General features: G+C 40.5%; 1 protein-coding gene across 3 annotated transcripts in view; it reads right to left on the reverse strand.

Annotated features, from left to right (window-relative positions):
• The window catches only part of CHL1 (cell adhesion molecule L1 like), a 55,789-nt gene extending 38,895 nt beyond the window's left edge, over window positions 1-16,894 (reverse strand). For 2 of the 3 annotated variants that reach the window (XM_075513712.1, XM_075513710.1), the window contains exons 1-6: window positions 16,804-16,894; window positions 14,699-14,804; window positions 12,870-13,060; window positions 3,978-4,100; window positions 2,704-2,874; window positions 861-908 (exon numbers count right to left, since the gene is read on the reverse strand). In XM_075513712.1, coding sequence (XP_075369827.1) covers window positions 861-908; window positions 2,704-2,874; window positions 3,978-4,100; window positions 12,870-13,060; window positions 14,699-14,804; window positions 16,804-16,894 — 730 coding nt within the window. The remainder of the gene's footprint in view (window positions 1-860; window positions 909-2,703; window positions 2,875-3,977; window positions 4,101-12,869; window positions 13,061-14,698; window positions 14,805-16,803) is intronic. The other variant, XM_075513711.1, reaches the window with a different exon arrangement.
• Between the last annotated feature and the right edge of the window lie 1,363 nt (window positions 16,895-18,257).

Raw genomic sequence — 18,257 nt, forward strand, 5'->3', positions numbered from 1 at the left:
AAGTCTTTCAGCAGAATAAAATTGGGCATTTCAAAAAACAGAGGCTCTCAGAAGCAATTTATCCAAATAAATCAGAGTCAAGAGCTACATACAACACCCAAGACTAACATTTTAACCTATTTTAAACAAAATTAACTGGGTGAAGAATTGCAGGAATAGCCACTAGTTGCCTTCTGACTTATCCACATTGCCTGCATAAACCTCAGCAGACTATCTGCAGGATATTGCTCCACAAGGAGGGGAACACAAAGCGAGGGAAGATGTGAATCCCCAGGATGAGACATGTTTCGTTGTAGTGCTTACGTGTGGCCGGTATGGGACAGGGCAACATACGGCCAAAGAGAACCACCTCCCGTCTACCGCGAGGTACAGCTGTAGATGGGGACAATTAACAGAGAGCACCTAAAGCTCTGTAAATCCACACCTTAAGCTCACCCTGGAGTAATGCAGCCCCAGGGTGGCCCTTTAGAGATGAATTCATGGTTTCAAACTGTGTGTACCTAATGCCAGCATCTTCTTAACTGCCAGAGGGAGATTCGGAGCATCCAGCTCTGGCTCCTGCTCTGAACTGATAACACAAGAAATCCAGGATGTCAGCCTCCTTACTTACATCACATTATGAAATGTGAATATTCTTTTCTCAAGTAAGAAAACTACCTCTTTGTTAAAAACCCCTCAGATTTCTGTCAAAAGTACAAGATGAGCAAATTGTACTCCATGGACCACTTAAATCCATCCCATCGCAATAAAAAGGCTTTTGTGATTTTTTTTTTCTTCTTCTTCCTGAGCAGCAGCTCACATTTCATCTCAGCTGGTAGATTCTCAGTTTAAAGGCTAAATAACAGATGCATTCAACTCACCCTTAGTAACCGCAGCGTTAGGTGAGCCTGAGTCATTAGCATGCTTAACTGAAATAAATAAAAGTGACAACCAAACACAAACATGCATAGTTGATACAGGATCAAAAGAAACAATAAATCAAGCAAAACAAAAACCTGCCCCCCCAATTTCTGCCATAAAAGAAAGAAATAAAGAAAAATAGAAAGTAAAGCAACAGATGAATAACAAATTTCTGAAAATACAAAGAAAATTCTTCAAAGATGTATTATTCTGCAAAATACTTCATGGGTAACATAGTCATCATTTCATCCTAGCTACCTAGTATAATAAAAAATCACTAAGCCCTAAGTATCCACTATAAAGAAATTTTATAAAATTTATCCAGTCTCTTTTTTCTTATTGCCTACATTTTCTATGTATTTTTTTAATACAGTCCCTCAACGGGGACTTGGCACAGAGAGGAGTGGGCAGTCTCAAGCTGAGTTTCCAAAAACCTTCAAGTACGTGCCTCGCTTTTTTGCCTGCGCCCAGTCTCATGGCTTTGATGGGAAGGTGCACGCACTGAAGTGTTTTGCTGGGCCACTGCCAGGGCTGTCAGCAGCCCCACAATCAAACCCCATCTCATATTTCTGTAATCTGTGTGTGCATGTGTGTGGGACTGGACCCAGTAGAAAAGCTACGGAGAGCAACATTTCATTTTGGTATTTTTCTCACAATTATTATCCCAAGGTACGGTTTAAGCAAGTATTAAGATATACAAACCCACTGGTAATCCTTTATCTTTTTATCCCAACAAGAAAACTCTCAAAATCATATATTAAATATTAGGCTTTCATTCATGAAGAAAATCTCCTTGGCTTTCGGGGCTGCATAAGCCCGAAAGGTCAGAAGTATTAGGGAAACAGAAGACTGATATTAAGGGCACAGGCAGCCTCAGCGAGTGGTACAAGTGAAACCAGAAACTATTACAGCCAGAAGAGATTGAAGCAAAGTGGGATGGATCTCCAGCTGGTATAAGCTGCCTTAGTTCCACTGGCTTCTGTCGGGCTTTGCGATTTAACGCAGCTGAGAGCGTGCCCTAGAAGGCTGCTTTTTTTTTGCTTGGATATTTGTATTCTTTTCCTCTGTTTCTAACACTGATACCTGTACACTCCTTGCATTCAGTGGCTTTACACAGCTTGAATTAGCGGTTGGATACCGCAATGGGTGGGTATACAGTGAACACACATGTGAGGACGGACAGCAAACCCAACTCGCCCCAGTGAGACTCAGATGCAGGGGCAGTACCTGAAACCATCTTTTGTATAAGACCTTCGGAGCCTACAGGAACACAGAGACGTTAAAATGAATAAATAAATGAAATCTGATGTTCCCTACTTAACATTTCATCAAGGAAATGGCAAATGCCTCGTGTGTCATTACTGATGCTCAAGGCAGCCTGCAAAGACCTGGAAAGCACCAGTGTCGTTCCCAACTGCATTGCTGCATCCGGACCAAACCAGGCCTGCACCCAGGGAGGAGGTTGCCACACAAAGTCCTCAAGACCCAGTGAAATCCCATCCATTGGTGACCCACTGGACTGCAAGAGAAGCAGATTTCCCTAATGCATCATTGGCTGTCACTGGGGGGAGACAGGAGGAAGAACGGGGCACTTTTGGGGCCCAACAGCTGCGAAAAGCTTTTATCGGTTGAATTTAGCCCTTAGAGTAAAGTTAATAATGCAGGAATAAGCACAGTAACGTGCATTTTCTTCAGAGAGAATCACATCAGAGACACAGGGCACACATCTGCCTTCACTGATGCCTGGGGAGTTAAAAAAGAAAAAACAACAGAAAACAAGAAACTACTCATCCACAGACTTACAACGGGAAACCTTCAGCGTCATTGGCATTTTCTGTACAATCGTCCTCAGTCTTGGAAATGCTGCAAAGCAACAATAATCACTTCGACTGTCATTTTCTTCCACATTTGCAAAGTAGAGATCTCCCTTAAGGCTCATGGAGACCCTTTCATCTTGCGGAATGTGCTGCAAATCTAGCAAGAAAAAATAATTATGATATGGTAATGATACTGAGCTGTTTCACCAATATGACCGCTAATGCTCTCCTGTCGTATGTTTGCTTCCAGATACAGAAAGTAACTTTGATGCGAAAGAGGCAGAAAGCCCAGCATAACCAATGGGTTATTTACCAATATTCAACATAAGACCGACAATTGATAATAAATATTTTATGTATAATAATATATTTATATATAAAATATATGAAAAATAATTGATGATGAAAAATTGATAATAAAAAAATACCCAGTACAAAGTTCCTGCTCAAAGGAAATTTCCAGCACCCCTCCCCGATACAAAGGCCTGTAATGATGATACGGAGGTCACCATTTACAGATGTCCCCCACAGCCAGTCTCCCAAGCACTTTGCTCTTCCGTAACTACAGATTGCAGCAGGGGAGTGTTCGTATGAACTAAGGTTGCTGTACGGTCTCATTGTTGATCCAGCCAAATGCAGGTCTGTGCTAAATATGTATGTCCGGAATAGAGAGGCTGCCTTATAAGATCAGAGGTTTAATCTGGCACCCTGTCTCTGCAAGTACTTGGTCAGCATCAGAAACAAACACGCCATGTCATGGAGGCAATCCGAGTTACTCTGCTTCCCAAGAGCCAGAAATTCTTGGTAAACACAAATGCTGAAGAATAACGTGACAGAAACCCACAAGGAACTAATTATACTTACCTGACAGAATTTTCTTTTCTTAGTATCAAATCAACCATTAGTTTATGAAAAGAGAAAAATAGTAATGATAGAAATAATATATTGACACATTTTATCCACTCTACTGTAAATGTAGTAGTCCTCTTTACTGGTAGACTCATTTACTGATATGCAAGCTTTCTGATATCTCATACTTAATAATATGTTGTGTCATTGCACTCTACAATTTAACTTTGTGTTATGTAAAAACATATCTCCATTCTCCATTTTTCAATTTTGTTTTTCAATATCCTGATCTTTTTCCTAAGCACTTGCACAACTACCACTCCCATCAATTATTAATCTGTAATGAAACTGCTCTGGAAGACAAATGTTTTGAGTCCCCTCCTATGAACTGTGTAAAAATTGTTTGCTTACCAATATTCATCCAATAGATATGCAAAGGCGGGATGCCTTTTGGGGGGTTACAGTGCAAAATCACAGAATCACCATGCTCCACATCAAGGGGCTCAATTTTTTCTTTTGGGAATTTTGGTACACCTGTACAAAAACAAAGAAGATCCTCTTTTATTGTTACCTTTTGAAATTTTGCCCTTTGCTTCCCCTTAATATAGTTCTTAATAAAATATTTACTTTAACATCATCCTTTGCATTCTCTGCCTTTAGTTACTACTATTATTTACAAAGTGATAAGGAGTAACAATGCTTTTTACTAAGAGTAAGAAATCTCTGCTAGCATTCTTCAATCATAAAGGGCACAGACTGTAGTATTGAAAGTCAGGCAACTGAACGGTGGTGTTGTCTGTGATGTCCGTGAGGCTTTATTTTAATGCATTTATTTTCAAATGCTTTCTATAGTTCACTGATTTGTACCGTCTGGAAGGGACAGCTCAAAGCCACACAGAACCGAAGCCTGAGGCTAAGATCGGCATAGAGGACTGTGCACTGATGGGTCCCAGGCTGTTCCTGGGAGATCAGAAACCAGTCTGGGAGTGCAGTATGTCCTCGGAAGTCTTGGCTAAAAAGTGGTTCCCAAGAAGCCACTGCAAGTCAATGCAGGTCAGGAGACATCAGCCAGCTATTCCGCCCCGTGCCTGGAGTTGTCCCAATTCTTATCCATCTTCAGAATCAGACGAAGAAGTCTGGTTGAAAGACTATATTGCCTCCTCATCCCCTCAGGTGTAAAAGCTCGGCTGTGCAGATCTGCAGACTTTCTCAGCAAGCTTGTCCCTCGGAATGCAGAGACAGGATTTGCACAAAATAATACACACGGTTGCACAAGGGCTGCACTACTTGGGCTTAAATGTAGATTAAATAATTAATGGATCAAGGACTTGTTTAATCACCTAGAGCATCAGCACTGATGCCAGCAGACTGTTCAAAGCCTGAACCACACTTGGCAAACCTGGCAACCTGGCCAGCCTCAGCAGCCCAAAATGCAACGGGAGCGCATCCAAGCAGAGGGGAAGCAGAGCTGGGATGGAGCCCACACCAAACCAAGCACTGGGAAGCTGCAGCTCAGAGATTATTGCAAAGAAATTAGTCTGAAAAACGTAACCACTCCTTAAAAAGATTGAGCTAAGATAGTTTCAGGGCAGACGTTGTCTTCTGCTTTCATTCCAGACAAGTTCAAACTAGCGAAAGTTTCAGTCCAGGCAACTTCATTAAACAGCAAAATTAACAGCAATTAAACAGCAAAGGAATGAAAGCATCCTGGCTGTGCAAAATAAACTGGCACAGCAAATATTGCCATCCCGGTGTTCAAGTCATGACAGGGAACTCTGATAGCGAATAAACAATGTGAAACGTCAGTGGTCCAGCAGCTCCACAGGATATCTACAGTGTCACATCGCAGGAGTCAAACCAAAGAAGGAGGGCAAGAAATGCAGCGCCAGGACTCTGAGGAGACTTTATACATTGTAGGATTAGTAAACATAAAAATAAGCAATCACTATAATGTTGATTGCCTAAATGCAGATTGTGCATAGATTTTATCTCCAGGAGGATTATTAATATGTTATGAATTCCTAGGAGAGGCAAAATGGAGCTAAATGAGCATTACTCACTCAGTAGGTGAAATTTCTGATAATGAAGGGAACTATACATTAAAATCCAATATTTCAATAACCTACACTCTTCAAGCCCTGGAAAATACATCTACTGATTACTGGAGAGGTGGAACATTTTCCAGTAGGAAAAAGCCAATTTGTTGATCTAAAGCTTATTTATTCCCAAAAGCACATCAGTCTCAACAAAACATTAAGAAAGCTGGATCAGGTGAAGGATAAGGGATTTCTCACTAAGGCAACCAAGGAGACCAGCAAATAGACTAATAGTGAGATCACTCATCTAGGACATTGGAAACTCTTGTTCAAACCCATTTTCTGCCTCATTTGGCACAACTAAATCTGGGTCTCCAATATCCCAGTTGGGTGCCATAACCACTGGTCTTCTCAGTCAATTTCTGTAGCCAATAATTACAGAATTATACAAAAAGATAGCAATTTCCACCAGGAGTCAGTGAAAAATTATGGTCTCGGTGTCATTAGCTGGCACACGGGCATTCATCTCCAATGCATGGCCCAGATGTCTGCCTTTGGTCCCCAGTGGGGGAAGCAGCAACCTGAATGCCAGTGTCCTCCATCTCTAATAAGTACGTGAACTACAGGCGGTCAGGTCTTCTGGGTTCTTCCATGCTGTTTCGTTTCACTTTGTTCATTGTGAAAAACATTGAAAAACTTTGATTTTCCCCTCAATACACAACTTCAAGTGTTTTGAATCCTTGAAGTTTTGCAAGGGAGGAAAACTCAACTTTCATGATAAATTCCTGAACCAAACCTTCTGACAAGCATATTTTCTCACTGGGGTCCCATAGGTCTCAAAGACTAGAAAAATAACTGCTCCTGAATTCTGCATGAGGAGATTTATTAAAACTAAGAAGCTAGCATCACATTAGGCTTTGGCTCTTGCACATTTGTCTTCAGTATGTATATGTAGGCAATATTTTTTTTTTTTTGCAGTGTTCCTCTGTTTTAATTAGTGGATATTCCAGAATCAATCACTACTGATTTGTGGCTGATCACAGAAACTATCACAGCTGAATTAAGCTCGAAAGTATCATACAAGATTAATCGTGTCATGAAAGTGTTTAATACTGTATGGAGTTATCAATGCAGCACATGGACGCTGTAAAATTTACAACCAATTGATCTCTTTGCAGCGATACCATTAAAACTGTCATGTCAATCTTTCATGCAATTCCCCACACACAGATATAATGAGAGGGGACAGAGAATCCAGCGTAGCTCCAAGTGCTGCTTCTCACATATCCATAACACACGGGAGAACACCATTATTTAATGACTCTGAGAAAGGCTTGCTGAAGTGCCAGTAGGATGGCTCTCGCAACACAAGCAATCAAGTGGCACGTATGAAACAGCCATAGGGAAGATGAAAAACTGCACACCTGACTTCTGTTATGGAGACATCTTCTAAAAGCCCACCATGACATACAAAGCTCTCTCAACAGTCTTGGGAAAGGCTCCACTGCTCAAATATTATTTCCTGTCAAGGCTGTACTGTGAATGCTGTACAGTACTCAAAAACCAGAATCACAGTGCTTTGACAGTGTGTAAACCGTGGAAAGGGTAGATTAGCAGTGTCCAGAGTCATTTGTGCAAGGAACCAGGCTCTGATTAATCCCTGGGGTGACTCCAAGTTTAATGACTGAACTGTACTTGAGATTAGGCTGCAATACCACTGGCAAATTAGGTTGGCTGAGAGAAATTTCAGAAGGGAGGCTGGGTCACTCCCTCCTACTTCTTATCTGTTCAGAAAATGCAGTATCTCGACGAAAAGCAAACAGGAGGGAGACCATTACAATGCAATATAAAATCTAAATTTGAGTTTAGCAGTATAGATTCAGAAATATAGCAACCAGAGTTGGGGTACTCCAGTGCCCAGCAGGATTGCTTCAGATTTACTCAGGTACCTATTAGCACGCTTTGTCCTACAGCTTAGTTTTTGTCCTACTGCTGACTACAGTGACTTCACACAACTATAACTGTATTGAGTATGGGGAATTTATACCAGTTTATGTGAGAATGGAGCCCATTCAATCTGGCATTTTACATGTTTCTGGGTAAAGTCTCAAGAAATTGAACTGAAGGAAAAGGGTTTCTCCAGGTAACTGTAGAAGTCCTTGAGACCCCTGTGTCTGGTTTCTGCCAGTATTTGGTGTAAAATGGGAGTCAACTTATTATGTTAAATCAGCAATTAGCAAACGTTTTGGGAAACTATTGTAGGAAAACATCACTGTACACTAGGTCTGTTTTTATAACCTTCTCTGTGGATGCTGTTGGAGATGTGTCCTGGGCTAGATGGATGCTTAGCCTGACCCATCATGGATATTCTGAAGTTCTTCCACGCAAATAAATCCTTAAAGGATGTAAGAGCGAGGGAAAGTGGAAATAGTCAAGAAATTTCTATATCCTGGAAATTCCCAGCTCCTCAAACATTTTAATTAGTAGCTGACTGATTTGTTATACAGATCTATATCTTGTGCAGTGAACAGCCCAACATATCAAAGAATCATAAACATGACTTACAGTCACTGACCACGAGTTGTACCGAATACAGCTTGGGCAGCTTCCAGTACTCATCTCAGTACATCAACTGATATTCTGATCCATGTAGTATACGCAGTAGTTACATCTGTAATTTTCATTGCAGCCTTTGAACTGTTTATGAGATACGATCCTGCTTATTTACGGATTTTTAATTGCTGCATTAAACTGAAAAAGTTAGGAAAGTCTGGCTGTCAGGAAGACCGTAGCTGTCAGTCCACTGGCTCTCAAAGAAGCTTTTATGATGGAATCAGTGACAGTCTTTTTTTCTGTGTAAATTTCTCTCTATTGCCCTTTCCAAAATGATGGTCACTGGCAACAGTCAGAGTGATCTCAATGATTTAGATGGCCAGAAAAGTTGTCAAAGGTATAGGACACTGGCTTAGGAGGCAAGAGGTTTAAATTTTATTCCCACCACCCGCAAAGTCTCGGTGAGTTACTCTCTTTTGTTTTCTCTTCCAAAAAGGCTATACTGAATGCCTTCGCAAAGCGTGTTACTGAGACCTCCTGCTTTAGTATCAGCTCAATATCTTTTAATGATCTCACAATATTCATGTCTGGTTTTTTGAATATTAATACAGGTTTTGCTTTCTTTGGTAATGCTAGAACTAACATCATTGGCATGGTATAGCCTGCTACTGGACAATTTTATGTTTAGGCTATGTTTCCATCCTCAGATCTTCAGTCTTTTAGAGCAACAGCTTTATAAATACTGAGCATAAATCTTAATGAAGAGTCTTCTACACTACAGTTAATTAAAGAAGTTTAAACCGTACTTCTTCTTCCTCTGGCATTGAGCCTACTCAGTAATTCAAGCAACACATTCCCTAAATACAGGAGGAGGGTAGATGAGGTCTGTGTTCACACCATTTAAATTCATTTTCATGCTGCATAGATCTTGTACCAATCTGAACTTTGTAAACAATGCGAACATATAGAGATCCTCAGGCTCGATTCTTCCCCACTCTCCTTAATGTCATCATATATAGGGGAGGTGTGGTATTTTCATTATGTAGGTGACATCTAATGATCATTTCTGCTGACATTTCTATTGCTTTCCTGGAATGACTACTGTGAGTAAACAGTCTTTTGTTTTCCTTTTCAGCAGCAACCTTACTTTCCTTACAGACCCAGTATTCTCCTTCTACAGTGTAAATGTAATTTATGAAAAAATCTGGCCTAGTCTGACTTGCTGGGTTTTTCTTCCCTTCATTGGCATAGTGACTTGCCAAGTAGCTTACATTTTAGTTGAATACAGCTGGCAAAGCACTGCCACCTCTGCATCATTATCATGAATGCATGTAGTGATCTCACATGTACCAGTATCTGCTTCAAAACTTGTGGGTGAATAGAGGTAATTTATCCCAAACTCTTCTGTGTCAGTGATTGCCTAATTTACAGCAGATCTGTGCACCAGCAGCTCTCTTTCACTGGAGTACAGTTGTAGACTATGCAGCACTTTAGAAAATCAAAGGTGTCTTCTATTACTCTCTGAATCCTGATTTAATTTGCAGCATCTACACTGCACCACTAAATGAAAGAATTTATGACAGAAGAGTATGAATAAAAGTAAATGTGCCTTAAAAGGTGTGGGAGTAGGGTAAATCCCTGTAATGTATTATCTGTACCATTTATTTATTTTCTGGATTTAGGACTTCACATGTATTAGCACTAAAATTCCTCTCACATTTGATAACAACCATATTTGTAACTTCTCAATTAATTTGTTGCTAACTACCCCCAGTATATTTAATATCTACTCAAGTTAGTACAGACAATTTTTCATTAAAAGCAAAAATTATCTGCCCTGAGTACAGATTCAATAATCCCAGATACAGACATCAACTCATTCTTGTTTAAGCATATTTAAGCATATTTTTATTTTTAAGCATATTTTTTGGTTCAGTAGCAATGGAGTATCAGAATATTCTGCTGCTGGAGGTGATATACCTTCACTGAAACATGACACTGAGGTCTTGAACTCCTCTGAAAATTAATGAGTCTGAGACACTTTGCTTAAGAGAAGTCGTATTAACCCCACTGCCCTGGCGAGACTCTAAAGTGAATAATTATGTCCTGTCTAAAGCCCTGAGTAACTGCACCACTCTCCTGTTCCTGCCTGAAACTCCAGTTGACAGCAGCTGCACTGTCCTACCTGTGGAGCCAACTTACATCAGAAGTTCAATAAACTTCAACTTACTGTCCTAAAACTTCGTGCAGTTCTCCTCTACTAAGGAATGCTATTCCCTTAAAGCAACTGCATAAACCATATAGCAATAGATGTAATCTTGGTAATTCCTCACCAAACACCAAGCTACTGCATTGGGGAATACTATTCACAGTGCAATGTGAAATAAATTTAGCAAGGAAAAAAAATCCATAAAACTGGCTGGAAGGAAAATAAATCCTGTCTTTCATGAGGAGCACTGATAACAATACATTTACATGGCATCCTTAGCAGCCCTCTTCCAGGAACTCTCCCAGCCCCTGCAACGTGTCTTATTTCCAACATGACCGTGCTGCCATGACTCTCCCACCCTGGCTATGCCCAAAATACTTCCCAGGATTCTTTCCTATGATAAAACCATGACAGAAATTATTATGCATGTTTCTCATAGTGTGTTTCATCTGCACTGACCTGCTAGATTTTTGTAGCTAGGTGGCCATTTCTTGTCACTGCAAAGCCTGAGAAGACTGTGGAGATATGCCCCACCATGTGGACACACCACTTCCACATGTGCCCAGTCCTTTCAGATCCCCTAATAACAAAATATTGTAGGAACTTGGAAATGCAGGATCTAGTCTGAAAAAAAACTCCACTGCGCTGTTGATTCTCTTCTTCTATGCCACTTGACTACGTCATACAGTCTGCTTCATGTTCTCACCCTGCTCCACTCTGGAGCCAGTGAAGTTTCTTGTCCTTCTACTAGGAAGGTTCTGCCTCAAATTTTCCTCTTCTCATTTAATATATTTTGATCCTGAATTTATGACCAATTGTGTCTTCATCTTCCTATGTTACTTCCAAACTAAAAGTGCTTAAATGTATTGGTACAAAGCTGGTTGTATCAACATCGTCTTGATCAGGACCTTGAACTTTGCATCAGTAAATTTCATCCCACTTCTGTAGCCCTGGTCCTCAAAATCACCCATTTCCTCCTCTGCCCTTGCTCTATGCTAATGACGGAAGGACACATTTCTAGGATCAGTAATTTTCACTACTACATTTTGGAGCTCATTTTCCATTCAGTTCCAGGCCTTTAATATTCTCCCTGTAAGTATTTATGCCAAACCCTGAACGCTACTGACATCAGACTAATGAACTCACAGTTGATTGGATCACTTCCCCTTGAGCTTTCAAACAATTGCATCGGTTGCTGTTTTGCAGTAACAAACTGCTATTTCTTCCATCCTTCCCCCCAGCTTCTGCTTTCATGTTCCTTGCTCTGAGACGGAGACCATATTGTCCTCCCAATTTCTGGGCACTCAGTCGTGGTTGCCAAGCTGAAATACTACAGTCTTATGACTCTTAACAGCATTTGCTTTCCAGTAAATGTTTGGAAAGTGAAAGCATCACATGATTCCTAATTCTTTATCAAATAAATTTCTCCACTATTAGAGATGCCACTCCAACTTTAATTCAGGAGTTTCCCCAAACTCAGAAAGTGTCTTTTACACCACTTCCCCTAAGTGATTTGACTCAAACCAATTTTGTTTTCTTTGACAATGACTTCCTATTCCTTTATTGCCCACTACATTTCTAATTTTTAATACATTTATAACACTATTTCATCATCTGTGCCATTATTTGTATCTTGCATGAACAGTTAATATCTTTCAATAACGGTACTGTACTTTCAATAACTGTAAGATGGCTACTCTGCCATTTTTCTGCTATTTGTTTTATCTCTCCAAATATTTTCATTTCTGTATTTCCATGATGTGCTGGCATCAGCTCACAAACAAATTGTCCCTGCCCAGATTAGGTAGAGAATTTACCAGACTACAACTCTCATCAATATTTACGCTTTCTTCTTTACAGAAAGAGAAACGTATTAGAAGTGGGAGCACCACAAGAGCAAATAGTGGCTCTAACCAAATACAAACCAGAAAAGAATTCTTATAGGTTTTATGGCAAAGGCAAAGCAAGTGCTTTATAAAGGCATTTAAATAGTCAAGTCAAAGCAAATAATAATTTTCTGTCATTGAACATTCAGCTCTCCTGAGATGGCTATTAAAAAGTTTATACTAATTTACCCACTAACCCACCCTCTAGAGGCAAAGCGGGGCAGACGATATGCAGAAAGCAAAAGTAAACAGTAAATGTTTTCCAAATTAATATATCTGGGAAAACATATACATAATCTACGCAGTTGTGTTTGTATTAAAGTTCGTAAGGAGCATCAGTATCAGCTCTTGGAAACCTGTAAGAGGTTGATAGTCCACTGGTATTGCCTGAACTCCTGCATTCAGATTGGGTCATTTAGATTTCTGTCCTCAAAACCAGGAATGAGATGGAATCATTCCAGGGAGCACACCGATTTTTTTCCTTCCAGTATTCACTGAATAACAAACAATGTGTGTTTTACATACACCCTATTAGTAACTAGTTCTTCTCCATTTAATTTGAGGAAACACAGTTTTTCATCTTAAAAAAACAAAACAAAAGCAAAGCAAAAGCCCTTACTCGGAACAATTAGTTCAATTTCTTCTGACATGGCAGTTCCCAGCATGTTGGATGCAAAGCAACGATATTTCCCTTGAAAATTGGTGATGATTCCTCGATTTTGAATCACAAATGTCCCAGAGTTGTTAAATGCAACTATCCTCGGGTCAGATAATAAATCGAACGGTTTGCCATCCTTAGTCCAGTTAAAGCTGAAAAATAATACAAGTGTTACAAAGGACAGGTCACAGAACAGAGAGCACTATGGTACAAAACCAGCGGTAAATATGGCTCCAATAGCATACTATTAAAATAAAAGGAAAAACTTGATGTAAGAGGAGAGAGTTGAATGGTAAAATGACCACTGTGCTACTATAACTTGTGTTAGCTATTGGGCATGTCTCTCCTGTCGGACACTTTACTTTTGGATAACTGACTATGACATGAAATAAGAATACACAGCTTAAGGCAAGGACAATAAATGAGAGAGACCATCTGTGAAAACAAGAGCCACACAGTGAAAGGAACTAGAGGTTTGCAAAAAAGTTGTGTCTGTAGGAGAGTTGGTACTTTAGACTGGCAAGGATTGACAGGAGCTCTTCTCATCCCCAGGAGATACCATGGTTGAACCCGCGAGAAACCGAGATGACTCGACTGAGTTTCTCCTGGTCTTGACGTAGAATTACTTGTAGTTTTGATGTTATTGGGGTGTGATTTTGACGAATGCTGAAGTACTGGTCATAGTTTATGTATCTGGAAGTCTCAGATGACTTGAAATTGGGCTAAACTGATTTAAAAGCAGAGACAGTTGGAAATTACAGTATAACATGCATTTAGTGGAACACATACCTTTTTCAACATTTTGCAATGTTTTAAGAGAATAAATTAATGTTAAAAGAGATGTATGTTTTGGCACTTCACTAAGGCAAACTGCCTTGCAACTGTATGGAGAGGAATATGGGTTCCTATCGCCTAACCAGCTCTATCACATACATTTAAATATACCAGAAAACTTTTCATCGATCCGCTGACAAACCGTGAAACAAAGGAAAACTACAAATCTCCATTCAGAGCCCAATTAAAAATGATCAAATTATCTTGATATAAAACTAACAATTGCTTTTTTTAAGCAAGTTTAAATTGTGTTGCAGAGAAAAAAGAAAGGAAGGATTAAAGAGTAAAAATGACATGCAAAGCAGCTATTGGTTTAGCCCATACACCATCCAGTGGCAAAAGTCTCAGGAGGAGCTTTTACAATGTTATTATTACATTTTTGTTAATCACATTTTCATTAAAAATCTTTTTCCTTTTTACATTGGTGTAAAATACATGAGGCTTATCTTTGGATATTTATTTGAATAACTCCTTATGTGTATATTTGTAACATCACCACGGCCATGATGATGTCAGGTACAGACAAGGTATCTGATAAAATGCAAATGTGATCTCTGAATAGATGGTTTAATGTGTTTGGTATTTTTGGGGTTGCTGTGGAAAAGGCAGAAGAACAGCTGGGACCCTTTGATTACCATACACCTCCTATCTTTTGCAGCACAGCCCAGACAAGCTCTTTTAAATCATGGGGTGAACTTAGCACATGCTAGAGAAATGGAATATCTCCCAGCAAGAAGAAGGCATGTTGATACCTGTTCACAGAGTGAGTGGAAGTGATCAAGCTACAAAAGCTGAATGGCCTAAATGGAAACCCAAACCTTAACCTCGCCTTACAATGATGAGCAGGTTACCGTACACCAGCTCTTCCTTCCCTCCTCAAAAACAGAACAGTGTTTGGCAAAGGCTAAAAGCAAACTCAATTTCTGCTTGCTTCTCCAGGTGAAAGCGGTACTCACATGGGCTGTGGGTTTCCTCTAGCTTCACATTTAATTGTAAAGTCCTCATCAAAAGGGTAGGCAACCTGGGTGCGAGATTGCTCTGTGATGGTTGGAAGCTGCACAACTGAACACAAAGAGGTACCGGGTTAAAATGCCATTCAAGTAAAACTGTGCTCCACTCAGGTCCTTTCTTCTAAAGAGACAATGTCAGGAGTGCCTTACTGCTGCAAAGAGTGAGGCTTGCCTTAAAAGAAAAAGGATGACGATCATCATCTTCCTGGCATTGACAATACTCTCTCCTCCCAAAACCCAACACTACCATGGCCTCAGCAGCCAGAGGAAGGCTTGACAGCACTGGCTATGTTCAGCCAGCCACTCAGGGCCATCACCCGCGCACGCTTCCATGTCAGACCAACCCATACAGGGCAGAGGAGAGCTGGGGCCATGCTAAAGCTAAAACCAAAGCATGGGTGTGTGGACTGGTAAATTCATTCAGAGGTGAAGTCAATAACCGGCTTTTTAATCCAGACACAGATAGACACACATGAAGTAGCAAACTGCTATCTCCATCCTGGATAAAATTGCCAGGAAATCCATGGACTGCAAAGATGACTTAATACCCCCTCCAGGGTACAGCACGGGAAGAGCCGTTACCAGTCACGCAGTCTCGCAATGATGTTTCACTAACGTTTTTTTTCTAAGGGAATTAAAGTGTTGCGAATGTCTGTGTAGCAGAGCCGCACGAGGGAGAATGCTCCCCGCAGTGGAGCTGGTGGTAATAGGATCATCACATTGTTATAAACAGCCAGGAAGAAAATTAACATGCTCTTTGGCTTCTCTTTCAAGTCCAGGAAGCTCAAAGCTGGAGCAAAACGTGGTGTCTTGCCATACCATGTGGTCTCAAAGCCAAACACTTCCAAGCCCACCAGCTTCACTGATCAGACATAATTCCTTTTTATTAAAATATAAAATGCTTCATTAAAGCAAATTAAGGGCTAGATGGTTCCCCCGTGTAGGTACTTAAAAGCAGTGGATGCCCAGACAGTTTGTCCTGCACTTTACAGTCACAGCTCCACTTTTGCTTTATTTAAACACAAGGAGCTACTGCGGTACCTTCCTCTCAAAAATTTCACTTCCAGATGCTGTTAAACAAGTTTGGATAGCTTTAGAAAAATATCTTATAAACCTGCTTGCTTGCCTTCTCCTTTGCAGCCAGGGCTATTGGCAGACTCCAGAGTGCTAACAGCTCATGGCAGGTCTACACGATGCCCTGAAACTGGCCCGTGTCCTACTCTGAGGCTACAGCACCCAAAGCCCTGCGAAGAGCCTACATTTCTTTTTCCTTAGGCTTATTTATTTATTTATTTATTTATCACCACCATAATTCATTCAAAACCCAATATTGTTGAGTTCTGCTTTGTTGGGGGGGGGGTTCCCCCCCAAAAAACCTGTAGTTTGTAATCCTCCTGGTCCATTTATGTTTGAAAAACACAAAGCTTGGGAGATCTGGGCTGTACTCCAGGCAGTGGGGTCCACTGGCTTTCATTGGATTGTCCCCTGTGAGCCTCATCCCGTATTTTACACATGTCCTGAAAGCACACCAACCGTGTAAAACAGGCAGTTTGAATGCATCGTAGCCAGAGAGGGATAAAGGAGGTGCTCCCCAGGGCGGTATGCGAGGCATAGGAAATACTTCTCTGGGGACTAATGTACGCCCCGAGACATACACCTGCTTCTTTTTCAGACTGAAACGGCAGGTTGCAAGACAAGTAAGTAAGGGTATATGTACATCAAACAAGCTTCGGGGAGATTCAGAGCCAAAATGAGGAATTTATGTGAAGGACAAAACCAGACCCTTGGAGCTAAGCGGTGTGTTGGATCGCAAACATAGATACCTGTTATTACACAAGTTTACTGCTACGTTTAAACAGGTCCAAACAAAGTAGCTTACATTTTTATCACACCTGAATTTCCCAAAGGCCATGTTCTGGCAGAATTAAATTCAAAATGGAACAACTGAAAAGCAGGATTTAATATTTTTTTCTTCAGGGAAAGGTTAAAAAAAAAAAAAAATGGATACCAAAAGAAAACAGCAAAGTGTTCAGTAAATAGCTACAACTCACCTGATAATGGTATTCCAATAGCTACTGCCAAACTCAATACAAAGAAAAACAGGCATATGGTGATGCCTTTTGTGCTTAATAGCATCTTCATCACTCTTCTGTAAACAAGGAGTCCAAACAGAATGAGAGATACCTTATGCTTCCTCTCACCGTAACTTCAAATCAGATGTAAGGACGTGAAATTGAAAGTCTAGCAAGGAGAAGAAACAGCCATATTAGCTTGCATTATTAACTTGGCTCTAACAAGGTTACTAAATTAAAGCAATGTTTCAGGATTTGCAGCTAAATTGCAAATTGCACTAAGTGGTACAATTTCCTCTCCTCTCTCCCCACCCCTTGGCTTCGGGAAGGTCTTCTATTAAATTTCTAACAAAAAAAATACATGCACAAAAGTACAAATCCATTATAGCACAGAAGTATAATTATTTTTTGTTTTGCAATTAAAAGTAGGGATGGTTTAAAAGATGGTATATTTGTAATCATTCCAGTTCATAAATTTTTCTAATGAGAGTTGTGTAAGTTGGAAAGTAATGTAACAGACCTAATGAGAGAAATTTGGTACACTAATGACCTTGTTCATAAATCTCGTATGTCTTTTATCTTTCATTTATGTTTAAAAAAGGACACAATCTAGTTTAATTCATTAATAAGGACCAGAATATGAAACCTTTGCTTTTCCTCCATAGTCCCAGAACTACAATACATAGGTTTTACACAATCCATTATACACCCTTAGGTCCTGCATTACAAGGCAAAAATGTCAGGCGGCTGCCAAAAGGAGACATATTCAGCTCTAATGAGCATTTAAGTGTAATTCACAGAGGCGTAAAGGAGAGAGAATTCTACAAACGTGGGCATATGGAAAATTTCAGTCTTCAGCATCATTCACAATATCTCAGTGAAATATTAACGGGTATAAGATATGTTTTGTACCTGTGCATCTGCTAACATATAGCACTTATGGGACATCAGTCTCAAGAGAATTTAGACCTCAGTTGTCAATGTAATTTTGCAAGAGCAATTTTCAAGACAAGGCTACTCTGATGAAGGTAAGGGCCAACCCACCGGCAGCCCTGCACAGCGAGCTCCGATTCAAGCCACTGAGTTCACAAGCAGAGCTGTACGACCATGGCAATACATTTCCAGACTAAGCCTGCTCGCACACAGCGCATGTATCTTTGCACATACTACCTGGTTAATCCACGGATCAGAAAAGCAATCCCAGGATCACTGAGAGCAGTTGGCATGTGGGGGCAGGCAGGAGTGGGACCTGGCTAGTGTCCTGGGGATGCTTGCCCTTGGCCAGCACAGCTGGCTGCAGCTGGAACAGCTGCAGCTGGAGCAGGACAGCGCCGAGCCATGCAGCCCGCACACTCTGGTCCATGACACTTTGCTCCTGATGGTTGGTTTGCTGGACCTCTACAAAGCACAGGCATGAAGCAGCGATTTCCCTT

Source organism: Mycteria americana, chromosome 11 (assembly GCF_035582795.1).
Source record: "Mycteria americana isolate JAX WOST 10 ecotype Jacksonville Zoo and Gardens chromosome 11, USCA_MyAme_1.0, whole genome shotgun sequence".
In the NCBI taxonomy this organism is placed as follows: Eukaryota; Metazoa; Chordata; class Aves; order Ciconiiformes; family Ciconiidae; genus Mycteria; species Mycteria americana.